Here is a 15,309-nt window from a genome sequence, read left to right as displayed (position 1 = left end):
CGTTGGCCCCGTCCACCAGACGTTACGCACTGGCACAACACGGAAGTGAGGGATTTGGCTGTAGATCCTGGAGGTTCATCTTCTCCTCGAATAAGGTCTGCCATTGTCCTTTAATTACCACTGAAAACTTAAATGCTTCTTTAATTTTACGAGAAGGTAAAGTACAACTGACAGGCGAGTGCAGAAATACTGAATATTGACGTTCGTTTACAAGGCTAGCTTAGCTGTAGTTTAACTCAACCGGTTGTTTACGTTCCAAAGTAACCTAAAGATCTGCGATGTACTGAGCTTCAAAGGTCACTGAAATATACTCAGGAGCATACACGCCTTTACACTGTCACAAAATCAAACACATATCAAATTATCGAAGCTTTAAATATGTATGTTATGTATGTGTTTGTCGAAACTGACAAGAGGATACGTTGGCTTAATGCTTTTATATCCAGTCTTGTGATTAGCATTCAACCATGATGTGTTTTGTCAGTGTAACTGTGTGTATTTAATATCAGATAAAAAGGCAGGCTCATAATGTTATCAATGTAGCTCAGTAGCATCATGGTATTCTTGTTACGTTGTTATAAACTTTTTTTTTTTTGTCCTGTCTAGCAACAGAGCAGGCAGAATGGGGATCTGGCTGCTGCATTGTGCCACACAAGTTTGCTTTTCCAAGGGGAGTTTATAAGTATAAGACTCCCCTTGATAATGTTCAGTAATTTATTTAGTTTGAATACTTGTTGATTAGTTAAATATCCATAAATCTGCCGGACCTGACAGGGAAACAAAGAGACAGGAAGAGAGAAACAAGAAAAGAAAAAGAAAAAAAAAACAACAACAAAGGGGGATAGAGAAGAGAAAAGGAAGAGTGCAAGAATACAATAATCTTCCAATTGAAACCGACACAACAGACAACAAGTTAGTACACCTTAACAAAGACACAGCGGAAAGCATCCTACGGGTTTTGTTAGGAAACACAGCTAGTAAATATTCAGAACAACTATGTGAAATGAACAAACTGAGGAAATATGTCTTTTGATATTTTGGCACCAGGATAAACTTAACACCCCACAAGACAACATGGTTGCTATGTCCACATGCAGAGTACGGTGCAATTGTGACTGTGATCATGCAACTATGACCTCTGACCTCCGTGAAGGCCAGAAGCGGGCCCGAGAGCCCACAAGACCCAGGTGAGCCGGCAGCAATCCCAGAGTAGAGATCCGAGCCACCAAACCACGAGGACGACCACGGATCGGCCCGGAAGGGGGCAGAGGGAGAACCCGGCCAGGACCCCCAGCGTCCAGCGGGGCCGGGCCCCAGGCGACCAAGACCGGCGGCTGCCGACCCCGCCAGGGGCCGGAGGCCCAGGGTGGACACAGCCCAGGACCCCGGGCCCCAGGCATCCAAGAGGCAACCCCCGCCCCCCCAGGCAAAGGGCCAACATCACCAGGGGAACCGGCCACCCCAGACGGCCACCTGGCATGGGCCGGCGCCTCCGCCGCAGCCCAAGATCCAGGGCACCCCACCCCCCCAGTTGTTATAAACTCTTTATGAAAGCAAATTTCTCATCGATTTTTCCCATAAATACTAGATAAGGAAGGTGAAAATGAAAGTCAGCGTTACTGTCTGACTTATTTTTATCATCCAGAATAACAACTGACGTATACATATAACGATAATAATAATATTTAATAAATTGATGGTGCAGTATTTATTATGTTTACATCAAGTGGATTGTGATGTGGCAACATCTTCTCAGTATCGACCATTAATTTCAGAGCTTTCATATAAGCAGTAAAGTCATAAAAGTACTATAACTACACTTTGAAATCACTTCACTACAAGCAAAAGTCCTGCGTTTACAACTTCATTTAAAAGCATTGTCAGCATGTTTTAAAGCATCAAAAATAGAAGTAGTTACTGTAAAGTACACGTGATGTTTCTGGATGAGTATTACTGCTGCAGTAATGTGAATGTTGCATTTTACTGCTGTAGATATTCATGGTCGAGCTAATTCTAACTACTGTATATGCATTTGAGAAGTTTAATCAGATCACATCATGTAAGATCACCGTGTTTGTAGTGTTCCTATCCTATGAGTCTGTGAGGCTGTTCAGCTGGGGTATTACTGGGGCAAAAACCTGAGGGTGGATGACACCAGAAGACCCATTAAACTTTTTCACGAGGCTTGCTCTGTCCTGGGGTGGAGCTGGTCTGTCTACATACAGTAGGGAAGAGAAGCATCTTGTCAAAACTCTCTTTTCATCATGGACAATGTCTCCCACTCTCTACAGAGACTTACGATAACAAAAGGCTCCTCTGAACATCACAGAAAGCTGTAGTTGTCTGCCTGATTGACTCGTCTTTGTGCTAAATGTTGTGTTTAACTAGATTAAGCAGGTCATCCTCCACAATCACTGAAACTGCATCAAGAAAAATCTCTTTGGAGAGTTTTGAAGCTTGTTCTCACTATAGAGCTTGTTAGAGCTTGAGCACAACACATTTTCCAGCTAATCCTCATGGGTTATTAAATGATTTATTTAAGTAGATAAATGTTGAAGTTGCCCGTTAAGTTTGTGCTTAAGTACGGAACTGGAGAAAATGTATTTAGGAACATTTTTCCATTGCTGGTTACTGGTAATTTAATAATATTTTGTGTAAAAATTTTGAATAATATTGATAAGTTCTGTGAATTAATAGATAAGTCCGTAAATTTGCACATGATTCAAATGAGCACATCTGACAATTTAAGGTATCATGTTGATGCAAAATTTGGACAAACAAAAACATCACGTGGTCTCAGAATATATCATCTAATCATATGAGTGTTATAAAGACAAAGTGTCTGTTCTGTTAGCGTCTGTTCATGACCTGCTGACCTCTTGTGAATCTGTCTCTGCCCTCAGGTCTCCTCTGTAAACGCCTCATGTGGACAGAATCAGGTGCAGCAGCTCCTCTGTAATGATGACATTTAGTTAAAGCTGTGAGTACTCCAATGGAAGCTCCGGTCACAGCTCCCAACTCCTCCACTCTGCCTCCACCGATCCCCCTGGGTCCTGCCGTCGCCCCGTCGGTGCAGCTCGGCTTCACTATCCTCTACACCACTTTGTACGCCGGCCTCTTCCTGGTGGTCTACGGCCAGCTGTGGCTCCTCTACCTCTACAGACACAAGAGATGGAGCTACCAGAGTGTCTTTCTCTTCCTCTGCCTGCTGTGGGCTGGCCTTCGCACCACGCTCTTCTCTTTCTACTTCCATAACGCTCTGGAAGCCAACCACCTTCCTGTTGCAGTCTTCTGGCTGCTCTACTGCTTTCCTGTGTGTCTGCAGTTTTTTACTTTCAGCCTTATTAACTTGTATTTTACTCAGGTAAGGCTGGGCAAGTTGTGAAAAGAGGCACTCTGTTAAAGTAAAGATACACCAGGTGTAATGAATGACTTATTTCTGTCTTGTTCCACAGGTGTTACTCAAAGCAAGAGAGGCGTACAGCTCAGAACTGAATAAACGACAGTAAGTTTCACACTCCAGTGAAAATCTCTCATGTTTCCTATACTACTACTACTAATCCATTCATCGCTTGCTCTGTGTCCTGTTCAGGTGGATCACACGGTTCATCTACGGTGCTTTTAGCGCCATCTTCCTCACCATCAACATTGTGTGTGCAGCTCTCGGGGACCGAGGCAGCAGAGGAGAGGCAGGAGACCGAACCTGGAATCTAGTCCTGGTTCGAGTGCTGGTCAATGACCTGCTCTTCATCCTGGATGCTGTCCTACTGGCTGTCGTGCTGCTGCTCCTGACACGGCACTCACGCTCCACCAGTGCCTACCTGGTCAGCAAGGTGTGCAGCAAAGTGTTGTAGCAAAATAACGAAAATCCAGCTGTAACACAAGTTAAAGGGGTTAATCAGTCCTGACAGTACAGCCCGTAAAAACAAGCGTGTCGTGTCTTCTATGGCTCCGTAGGAGCTTCGTTAGGTCTGTGACACTATCAAGGTTATCTCAGAGTGTAAAGTTTGAAAGACTAGAATGGGTCTAACACAGGGTAGTGTTGAGTTGCGTTATGGGAACTACAGGATTCAGCAAAGTTGTGATACGCTGGTTTGTTGCTGCTGCATTTGTTTAGGTACTTCTTTTACCACTGCAGGTCTTGTGAGTAACCCTGTATGCTTAAAGTGCAATACATATCACTGGAGTATCCCTGTAAGAAAGTCTGTATTTCTTTCTTTTAAACTTTATTTTTATTATTTTAGATGACGAAAAAAAATAGAAAGAAAAAAATTGGACATTCACAATGTAAAAGAAACATAGATAACAAAACAGTTCACAGGTACAAATTCACATTTTGTCAATGTCTTTATCGAAAGATTGTATATGACTGTCCCATTTTTCCCAGTATTTTCCCCCTTGTGTTGTTGTAGGCGGAGGCTGAAGGTCATGAGCTCCATTGCTCTTATGTCTTCGACAGTTTGAATCAGAAGGGCCATTGAGGGAGTGTCTCTTTTGAGCCAACATTTTGTGATTACTTTTTTTGCAGCAACAAGAATTATCCTGAACAAGTATGCACTGGTTTCCTCTGGGGGTATACGAAGAAACAACACAGAAAAAGAGATTTCTAATCGCGCTTCTGTATTTGTGGTTGGACTCCAGGCTTACAGTGTCTTTTTACCTCACCAGGGGACCACAGTGTGTCGTACAGCGGCTCTGGGAGCAGCAGTGATCTTCTTGTTTGCCAGTCGAGTCTGCTACAACCTGACAGTCCTCTTTCTGTCCGACAGCCAGCGGGTGGAGTCCTTCAACTTTGACTGGTACAACGTCTCTGACCAGGTATTCATCCCGTGTTGAAGCCAGCCTTAAGCCTTGATCATATTCCCATGTGGACACCATGTTCACATAGTTGTCTAAACAGGCTTTCTAGGCTGCTTGGATAACTATGTCAACTATTTTCAAGCAGGTAGACTCCTGCTGCATCTAGAGGCTGACCTACAGCTTTCATGGACTAGAAATGCTGTGTAATATAACAACAGCTACATGTTCAGAGGAGTCCACAGCTGGTGCTGTACACAAAATATATATAATAATGAAGAAGCATTCTTCAGGAAAACCGAACTTAATCATCAGCCAGAATGTTGGGGTACGCCCATCAAAAATGGTAAAGAAATGGCTGAATCAGGTTAAAATTAAGGTTTTGGACTGGTCTTCCCAAAGTCTGACTTAAACCTCATCGGGAACCTGTGGACTGTAATGAAAAAGACAAGTCTGTGTCAGAAAGCCAACAAATTTAGTTGAACAAGCTTGTGGATTAGCTTCCGAAAGCACTTCACTGAGCAGAAAATAACCAAGGGACTTTTAACCAGATATTGGCACTGCTGTTTGTATGTTTTGACCCAGCAGATTCTGCAGTACTTTAAGAAGACCCAAGAACCAAAATGCATTTTTGGTGACAAATACGCATTTCATCATAGACTTCTCTGGTATGCATGGTCTTTACAAGTGTATACATTCTGTTCCCAGCTGTAGATGCTGATCTGCTGTGGATGTACGGAATGAAGTCCTCCATTTGACTAGAAAGTATTTTAATAATCACAACTACATATCCACGATGTCTGCAGTTGGAGTTTTGGAGTGTTAGCGCTTAGTCAAACTGCCACACTGCAAAAAATCTTACCAAGTCTGTTTGTCTTATTTTTAGTCAAAATGTCTCATCACATTTGATTTAAGATAAATTCTCTTAACAAGTGACATTTCAGTAACATGGAGGGAGTTGTTTTAAGACAATGCATCTTAAATATCTTGTTAAATCAAACAATCTTGAAATTATGTTGTTTTAACTCTCGTGCCGTCCTGCGAGTCAAACTGACCTGTTTTAAAATTTAAAAATGTGAAAAAAATTATACTATATTTTCACAGTGAAAACTTTTGGGGAACATTTTTGATTTATGAAAAGAAATGCTTAAAAAATGTTTCTTTAGGAACATTCGGGTAAAAATCAACCAAAATCCAGTGAATTTCGCTGGATTTTGGTTGATTTTTACCCGAATGTTCTTAAAGAAAATATTAGAACTTTTACTGATATATATGAAATCACTTTAGATATTTTTTGGAACATTTTTATTCTTTTTTTAAAAAATATTTACAATTTTTAGATTTTTTTTTTTTTTTTACGTTTTTATTTCTTGCCAAATTTGAGGATTTAATAAATAAATAAAAAAAAACTTTTAAGGAATTTTCTTCCAGAAGATTTTGCAATTTTTTATAAATTTGAGGAATTTTTTTTAAAGACAAGGCAACAATATTTTTGGTGACAACAGGAGGGTTAAGACACCAAAGCTTGACAATCCTGGTAAAATAGAGCTTAAAATAAGTTTTCCAAGCTAATTTTAAGATCTCAATATTCTAAATATCACATCTTATGTCAAGAAATCTTACCAAGACATTTTTCACTTGTTCTATTGGCAGATTTTTTTTCCACTTATTTCAAAGTAAAAGTTCTTTGAAATAAGTTTTTTTTTCTTGTTTTGAGAGGGCCATTTTTTTTTCCAGTGCAGGGATGCTGTCTGCAGCTTCAACTCTCAGAACATGCAGGTCCTGATGGTTGATCATGATAAAGAGAAAAAAGGCCTGCATTAGAAATAACAACCCTTACCTGTGCTTGTTTTGTTTGCTTGTTTTGAGGCTGATTTACGCGATGAACTCGGCGACAGAGGCTACCTGGTGTTTGGAGCCATCCTCTTCATCTGGGAGCTGCTCCCAACCAGCCTGCTCATCCTCATCTTCAGAGTCCGCCGGCCTGCTCAGGAGGTGATTGGAGCATCTGAGCAGTGAAGATGTTTTCTAACCAAGCAGCATACATCATGCTAACCAGTGCTGCGTCTCATTCTCACAGAGCAGCAGCATGGTCATCAACAACAGGGTTCTGCCTCGTCCGTATTTCTTTGACGACCCTCAAGCCAGCGATGAGGACGCACCCGTTCCGTGGGCTCGCAACTCAAATCCACACACAAGGTACCACCTTTACAAACAGCTGCCAGGCAGAGATGAAATGACCAGCCACCTCAGAAAGAGCCTCAAGACCCAAAGAGTTCCTAGGCTTTTCTGTCTAAAGTGGCTGCGTTATGTTTTGATGTTGTGAGAGCAGAGGGTGGTACTATGAAGCAGATCAGTGGGTTACCAGGTGCACTAATAGTCAACCGTTTAGACACACTTTCTCATCCATTTTACATGAGAAAATGTGTCCAAATTGTTGACCACTAGTGTATGTTCAGCCAAAAATCAGAGTTTTCAGCATCATGAAGTTGTCTCTCTTTTATCCTGTTAGATCACCGTGGTAACTGTGACTGTTGAGCTGTATTTTCAATTAAATTCAAACACTTTATTTATCCCTGAGGGGCAATTCAAAAGGGATATGTCACTAAAATGTATAAAGCCGTGCAGTGACAGTATTTTACACTGTGTGCATTGTGTTGCCATGAGAACCCGACAAGTATTGAGGTTGCTATGATTAGAAAATTACAAAAATGTCATTTCTGTCCAGCGTTACGGGACGTGCCAGACCTAAATGCACTTCAATACAATATCATGTTTTACCAGACCCGAGCCTTGGTTGGGATTGCATTTTAGATTTCTTCTAGTTATTTGGGATAAGGAGTAACCTATAAATATGATAATTCTTTATTTTACCAGGTAAGCTCAGTTGAGAACAATTTCTCATTTACCGTGATGATTTGGATAGAGGCCCCAGCAGGAAGAAAGATAAAAAAACAAACAATGCATGTACAAAAAATTACACCCAGTGTTTAAACAGAGATTAAAAACACCCTAAATTAATGCTAGAAATTCAGTGAAGACATTCAGCATGTGCAGTGGTCAGCTAGGGTCTGCTGCAGCTTCTGCTTACTAATGTGAGGTGATGGAAGAGATGACAGTTTCAGAGATTTTTGGAGGGAATTCCAGTCCATCGCTGCAGCAAATCGAAAGGAATTCCAGCCAAAGACAGTGCGAACCTTCAGGACAGAAAGTGTTATGAAATCACAATAATAATCAGATAATATCGAATATCTGATTACTATGTTTGTTATATTTATTTTATGTTACATTTGTATTGCTACTACTATTGTTGTTTTTGTCGTTTTTTATATTATTGTTATTATTATTATTAACAGTACGCTCTTTTTAATAAGATGTTTACATATGTGGACGGCAGGTCTTAGGAGGTTAAATATATGAAGTTAAAAGGTTCACAGCTGTAGGTTAGAAATAACCAGCTGCACTGATCGGTACAATAAATATATTAACATACGATTAACAGTTTAAAGCCCTCATTCCTGCCCAGCAGCATTTGCGGTGGCAGAACTTTTTGCCGTCATAAATTTTTATATTCCTTGTAGGTCTACAATAAAACAACCTGAGAGTCACACGATGTGGTGAACGCCTCTATCAGTCTGTAGCAGTAAACCCGAGTTAACAGACGAAGCTGAGTCACTGTTATGACGCCTGTTATCTCAGGTTTTAGGTCGTATGGAGCTTTGAGGTTCAGCCCTCTGAACTACAGCTCAGCAGGCTCACCTGTCATTCTTCTTCTCCTTCTCCTTCTTTTTCTTCTTCTTCTTCTTCTCCTTCTTCTTTCCAGCTGGTATGGATCAGAGACGGCTCCCCTCCTGTTCTCCAGCAACCCTCCAGACCAGAACCACCAGCATCACTCTTTCTACTCCACCCCTCAGAACTGACCGCTGTGCAGCCAGCAGTACCTCCCTCTGTGAGCAGATTTGCACTGAAAACCTCAGGAAATCACCTCCCCTCAGCGACTGTGCACCTTGTAGCGTTACAGAGAATATATTTGAAACTTGTTGCTGTTTTTCTGTAAAAAGGGATCAGACTTGGTGAGCAAAAACCCTTCATGACTTTAACGGGCAGACGTTGTTCTCAGCCAGTTCCTTTTACGTGTTAAGCTGAGACTTAGACACACAGTTGGTTTGTTTTATGTCAGTGATTATTCCACTGTGGGTTTACGAGTCTGACAGTTCCTAAATATGGCACATTTAGCTTCGTCTGCATTCCTTAATACATGTGATGTAATGTAGTTCATCGGAAGCAGACTCAGATACAATCTATTGGTATTTGTAGCACAGTATAATTTTCCAATACCAGTAATGTAAGTAATAATTTCATTTACAGTAGGGTGACCATATTCTGTTTCTCTGAAAAGAACACACTTCCAGCTCGCGCAAAAATCCCCCCCAATTTTTAGGGGCTGTCCATGGGTCAGGGGGTTTTCTGGGCTTCAAACTCAGTTAAACAGATATTCTGAATTCCCCAGAAAAGAACACTTTACCTGGATATACAGAAAATTAGCCTAAAACACTCACAAACAGTTGCTTTATAAATAATATATTTATTAATTTAAAGCAATTCTCCTAAACAATATAATCAGTCACATACAAATATGGCATGCTCTAGTCTTTAATAGTTATTGACTCAAGTTATGTAGGAACACATGTATTCAGATGTTTAACAAAATAAGAAATAATCATCTCTCTTAAGTCTGACTGTTTGTCTGTCTGTCCGTCTGTGTGAGTGTGTGTGTGTTTGTCTGTTAACAGCATAACTCAAAAAGTTGTGGACGGATTTTCACCAAATTTTTTACAGAATGTCCGGAAGGCCAAAGGTAACAATCGATTAGATTTTGGAGGTGATCCGGATCACCGTCTGGATCCAGGATTTTTTTGAAGGACTTTGTACATCTCTCAATTGGATAGACAGAGGTCGCTGCAACGATCCCGGGCGACGGCCGAATCCCCCGTGGCGGGTCGGGACCGACGAAACGAAGCGGTGGCGACGCGTACGGTACCGTCACACGCGCGCAACGGTACGTGCGTGCGGCGGCGCCGCCTGCAAAACACTGTGCTGTTATACACTGTACATGCATGTTATGCTTTCTGCACAAACTGTTGAAACTCAATACAATCCATGACTTCTTGAGTTATGCTATTACACACGTGGACAAAATTGTTGGTACCCCTCAGTTAAAGAAGGAAAAACCCACAATTCTCACTGAAATCACTTGAAACTCACAAAAGTAACAATAAATAAAAATTTATTGAAAATTAAATGATCAAAAACAGCCATTACTTTTGAATTGTTGATTAACATAATTATTTAAAAAAACAAACTAATGAAACAGGCCTGGACAAAAATGATGGTACCTCTATAAAAGATTGAAAACTATTTGACCAGAGTGACATGATTAACTCAGGTGTGTCATTTAATTGACATCACAGGTGTTTCCAAACTCATAATCAGTCAGTCTGCCTATTTAAAGGGAGACAAGTAGTCACCCTGCTGTTTGGTGAAAAGGTGTGTACCACACTGAACATGGACAACAGAAAGCGAAGGAGAGAATTGTCCCAGGACATCCGAAAAAAAATTATAGACAAACATCTTAAAGGTAAAGGCTATAAGACCATCTCTAAACAGCTTGAAGTTCCTGTGACAACAGTGGCTCATATTATTCAGAAGTTCAAGACCCACGGGACAGTAGCCAACCTCCCTGGACGTGGCCGCAAGAGGAAAATTGATGACAAATTGAAGAGACGGATCGTTGGAATTGTATCCAAAGAGCCCAGAGCAACCTCCAAAGAAATTAAAGGTGAACTCCAAGGCCAAGGTACATCAGTGTCAGATCGCACCATTCGTCGTTGTTTGAGCCAAAGTGGACTTCATGGGAGACGACCAAGGAGGACACCACTGCTGAAAAAAACTCATAAAAAAGCCAGACTGGAATTTGCAAAAATGCATGTTGACAAGCCACAAAGCTTCTGGGAGAATGTCCTTTGGACAGATGAGACCAAACTGGAGCTTTTTGGTAAGGCACATCAACTCTATGTTCATAGACTCAAAAACCAAGCATATGAAGAAAAGAACACTGTCCCTACGGTAAAACATGGAGGAGGCTCAGTAATGTTTTGGGGCTGCTTTGCTGCATCTGGCACAGGGTGTCTTGAAAGTGTGCAAGGTACGATGAAATCTGAAGACTATCAAGGCATTCTGGAGAGAAATGTGCTGCCTAGTGTCAGAAAGGTTGGTCTCAGTCGCAGGTCATGGGTCTTCCAACAGGACAACGATCCAGAACACACAGCCAAAAACACCCAAGAATGGCTGAGAGAAAAGCGTTGGACTATTCTAAAGTGGCCTTCTATGAGCCCAGATCTGAATCCCATTGAACATATGTGGAAGGAGCTGAAACATGCCATTTGGAGAAGACACCCATCAAACCTGAGACAACTGGAGCTGTTTGCTCATGAGGAGTGGGCCAAAATACCTGTTGACAGCTGCAGAACGCTCATTGACAAATACAGAAATTGTTTAATTGCAGTGATTGCCTCAAAAGGTTGTGCAACAAAATATTAAGTTATGGGTACCATCATTTTTGTCCAGCCCTATTTCATTAGTTTGTTTTTTAAATAATTATGTTAATCAACAATTCAAAAGTGATGGCTGATTTTGATTATTTAATTTTCAATAAATTTTTATTTATTGTTACTTTTGTGAGTTTCAAGTGATTTCAGTGAGAATTGTGGGTTTTTCCTTCTTTAACTGAGGGGTACCAACAATTTTGTCCACGTGTGTAACAGACAGACGGACAGACACATGGCCTGGCGGAGGTCTGCGCTCTCCGAGTGCTTTTCTAGTTTCCTTCTTTTTCCTTTTCTTATTAGCTACAGAGACAGAAGTCCCAGCTTTGCAGACTGTACATTCCGCCTCCCATTTGACACGACCCGGACGAAAACAGGGGTACTTTTTTTCGCATTTCATCAGTGAAATGACATTTGCGTTTCGGTATTTTCTTTCGGTTCGATCTCGCAGTGTGCCTACCTGCCTGTCAGCCTGCGAGGAGTGAGTGAGTGTGGAGCGCCTCTGTACTGCTTTGTGATCCGGGGTTCGGCTCAAACTCCGCCTCTCAGAGCGTGTTTCCAAAAAACCATTCAACGTGAATGATAAATACACTGGTCTGTGACGCGCTCAAGCTAGGCAAGATCAAAAACCCGGACATTTGAAGGACTTTATAAACGCCGGCCGGACAGGTCGGACAGCCTCTCAAAAGAGGACATGTCCGGGCAAAAGAGGACGTATGGTCACCCTAATTTACAGGAGCAGACTCTGTATTTCCTAATGTCACACCTCCACATTGATGCAGGTTTACTGTACTTCTTCCCTTCAGGCCTGTGTCTGATATTCCTCCGGTTTGTTTGTCACATTTTTACAAAGTTCTGTTATTTTAAAAAGCTGATTTTGATTCCTTTCCTGTATAATTATATTTTGATGAAAGTTTAACTTATTTTATAACTACAGTTCTACCTTTATTTGTAGCTAAAACCTCGTTTCGCTCTACCTTCTGGCTATTTTTGGTAAGAAGTTGCTCTTGCTAGTGAGTCACCACATGACTGACGTTAACTATGTGAACCTCAAACCAATAAAAAACATCCAAACAAACATGCTGGGAACGTGGCTGGGCAAATGTGGTTTCAATTTTAGTTTCAAAACAAGTCACAGGTGGATGTCGGTTTTACTTTTACTTTTGCTTCTTAGGTTTTTGTTGAAGATACTTTTTGAAAAAAAAAAAGTACTAGTTCAATTTTATTTTCTGTGTGATTTCTGTTTGTCTGGCACTAATTATTTAGAAAATTGTTAAATTGTCAGCAAAACATAAAAAATAGTTTTGAAAACTGTAGAAAAGGACATCTAATTCAAGTTTAAAGAGCCTTTTCATCAACAAAAGTCAGATTTTCACATATTAACATCAAACCCAGCTCTCTATCTAGGAATAGTGTCTGTGCAATAAAGATTTACTCAACATTATTTTGACAATGGCAAAAGGACTCAACTGGAATTGTTTCAGGTCTTTACAAAATGATATGTGTGAATCCAAAAGTGTAAACTCGACAGAGACTCCCAATTCAAGGTGGGTTGAACCAACTAAATCTGAGATGAATCCATTTTAAAAAGGGAGATTTCACCCAATCTCTGATGTGTTAATTCAGTCTGACACGGTGCATTTCATTATGAAAATGTGGTTCAGTGTTCTTCATTATCTCCTCTACGGTAGACACAGAATTTCTGTGGCACTACAAGCTGACAAGGTCTGTATGGTATCTCCTCTGAAGTTTCCACTGAAACCACATGAGCTTCTTTAGAGCAGCGGTCTCCAAACACCAGGCTGCACAGAGAGAATAAAAACAATTCATTTTATAGCTCATTTCTGGTGGAGTCTGCAGGGTGTCTTCTTTTGAAAAAATGACTGGATCGTCTTCCCGTTGCTTCCATCTGTGCTTGTTTCCCAGGCTTCATGTTAAATGAAGTCATCGATCTGTCAAAATAATTTAAAAAAAACAACTGAGAGCTTCTGTTAAAAGAGGGAGAGACTTGATGCTGACATAGAGAAACAAGTAATATTTAGCAATAAGTAATTTCATTTGTTTAGGACTCTTTAAAAAAAAAAAATTACTCCATCAAGGAATGTGTTTGTCTGTTACCAGATACTAAAGTACCAAAATCCAGCAAATTTCGCTGGATTTTGATTGACTTTTTTCCTGAATGTTCATAAACATTTTTTAAACAGTTCTTTTTTCCCCACCACAAAATGTTCAAAAAAATTCCCAAAAATTTTGATAATGTGGAAGTTTTCACTGTGAAAAGGGTGCCTCTACTCAATACTGAGCACAGGGTCTGAATACTTATGACCATGTGATATTTCAGTTTTTCTTTTTTAATAAATTTGCAAAAAATTCTACATTTCTGTTTTTTTCTGTCAAGATGGGGTGCTGAGTGTACATTGATGAGAAATAAAATGAACTTTTTTGATTTTGGCAAATGGCTGCAATGACACAGAGAGTGAAAAATTTCAAGGGGTCTGAATACTTTCTGTACCCACTGTATATATACATACACACGTGGACAAAATTGTTGGTACCCCTCAGTTAAAGAAGGAAAAACCCACAATTCTCACTGAAATCACTTGAAACTCACAAAAGTAACAATAAATAAAAATTTATTGAAAATTAAATAATCAAAAACAGCCATTACTTTTGAATTGTTGATTAACATAATTATTTAAAAAAACAAACTAATGAAACAGGCCTGGACAAAAATGATGGTACCTCTATAAAAGATTGAAAACTATTTGACCAGAGTGACATGATTAACTCAGGTGTGTCATTTAATTGACATCACAGGTGTTTCCAAACTCATAATCAGTCAGTCTGCCTATTTAAAGGGAGACAAGTAGTCACCCTGCTGTTTGGTGAAAAGGTGTGTACCACACTGAACATGGACAACAGAAAGCGAAGGAAAGAATTGTCCCAGGACATCTGAAAAAAATTATAGACAAACATCTTAAAGGTAAAGGCTATAAGACCATCTCTAAACAGCTTGAAGTTCCTGTGACAACAGTGGCTCATATTATTCAGAAGTTCAAGACCCACGGGACAGTAGCCAACCTCCCTGGACGTGGCCGCAAGAGGAAAATTGATGACAAATTGAAGAGACGGATCGTTGGAATTGTATCCAAAGAGCCCAGAGCAACCTCCAAAGAAATTAAAGGTGAACTCCAAGGCCAAGGTACATCGGTGTCAGATCGCACCATTCGTCGTTGTTTGAGCCAAAGTGGACTTCATGGGAGACGACCAAGGAGGACACCACTGCTGAAAAAAACTCATAAAAAAGCCAGACTGGAATTTGCAAAAATGCATGTTGACAAGCCACAAAGCTTCTGGGAAAATGTCCTTTGGACAGATGAGACCAAACTGGAGCTTTTTGGTAAGGCACATCAACTCTATGTTCATAGACTCAAAAACCAAGCATACGAAGAAAAGAACACTGTCCCTACGGTGACACATGGAGGAGGCTCAGTAATGTTTTGGGGCTGCTTTGCTGCATCTGGCACAGGGTGTCTTGAAAGTGTGCAAGGTACGATGAAATCTGAAGATTATCAAGGCATTCTGGAGAGAAATGTGCTGCCTAGTGTCAGAAAGCTTGGTCTCAGTCGCAGGTCATGGGTCTTCCAACAGGACAACGATCCAAAACACACAGCCAAAAACACCCAAGAATGGCTGAGAGAAAAGCGTTGGACTATTCTAAAGTGGCCTTCTATGAGCCCAGATCTGAATCCCATTGAACATATGTGGAAGGAGCTGAAACATGCCATTTGGAGAAGACACCCATCAAACCTGAGACAACTGGAGCTGTTTGCTCATGAGGAGTGGGCCAAAATACCTGTTGACAGCTGCAGAACGCTCATTGACAAATACAGAAATCGTTTAATTG

At 40.6% G+C, this 15,309-nt stretch overlaps 1 protein-coding gene across 3 annotated transcripts; it reads left to right on the top strand.

Moving 5' to 3' along the window:
* Positions 1-8: 8 nt before the first annotated feature.
* Positions 9-12,480, top strand: gpr137 (G protein-coupled receptor 137). 3 transcript variants are annotated; one of them, XM_051954207.1, is made up of 8 exons: positions 9-95; positions 2,904-3,364; positions 3,456-3,505; positions 3,593-3,824; positions 4,669-4,818; positions 6,667-6,792; positions 6,878-6,996; positions 8,621-12,480. In XM_051954207.1, exons 2-8 carry the CDS (start codon positions 2,993-2,995, stop codon positions 8,715-8,717), a joined length of 1,146 nt encoding a protein of 381 aa, XP_051810167.1. In that variant the 5' UTR covers positions 9-95; positions 2,904-2,992; the 3' UTR covers positions 8,718-12,480. The 3 variants fall into 3 exon arrangements, with proteins under 3 accessions (XP_051810167.1, XP_022075938.1, XP_051810166.1); XM_022220246.2 differs by having other exon boundaries at positions 12-95; positions 3,593-3,833; XM_051954206.1 differs by having other exon boundaries at positions 13-95; positions 607-3,364; positions 3,593-3,833.
* The last annotated feature ends 2,829 nt before the right edge of the window (positions 12,481-15,309 follow it).

This window comes from Acanthochromis polyacanthus, chromosome 10 (genome assembly GCF_021347895.1).
Source record: "Acanthochromis polyacanthus isolate Apoly-LR-REF ecotype Palm Island chromosome 10, KAUST_Apoly_ChrSc, whole genome shotgun sequence".
Classification (NCBI taxonomy): Eukaryota; Metazoa; Chordata; class Actinopteri; family Pomacentridae; genus Acanthochromis; species Acanthochromis polyacanthus.
The sequence above is the reverse complement of the archived record's forward strand: the minus strand, read 5'-3'. Positions and strand labels throughout refer to the sequence as shown.

Excerpts from the sequence above, each read along its gene's own strand:
- gpr137 (XM_022220246.2), top strand. The coding sequence starts at position 2,993 with ATGGAAGCTCCGGTCACAGCTCCCAACTCCTCCACTCTGCCTCCACCG. Across the intron at positions 3,506-3,592 it reads TCAGAACTGAATAAACGACA|GTGGATCACACGGTTCATCT; the intron begins GTAAGTTTCACA and ends TGTCCTGTTCAG. Across the intron at positions 6,997-8,620 it reads AACTCAAATCCACACACAAG|CTGGTATGGATCAGAGACGG; the intron begins GTACCACCTTTA and ends TCTTCTTTCCAG.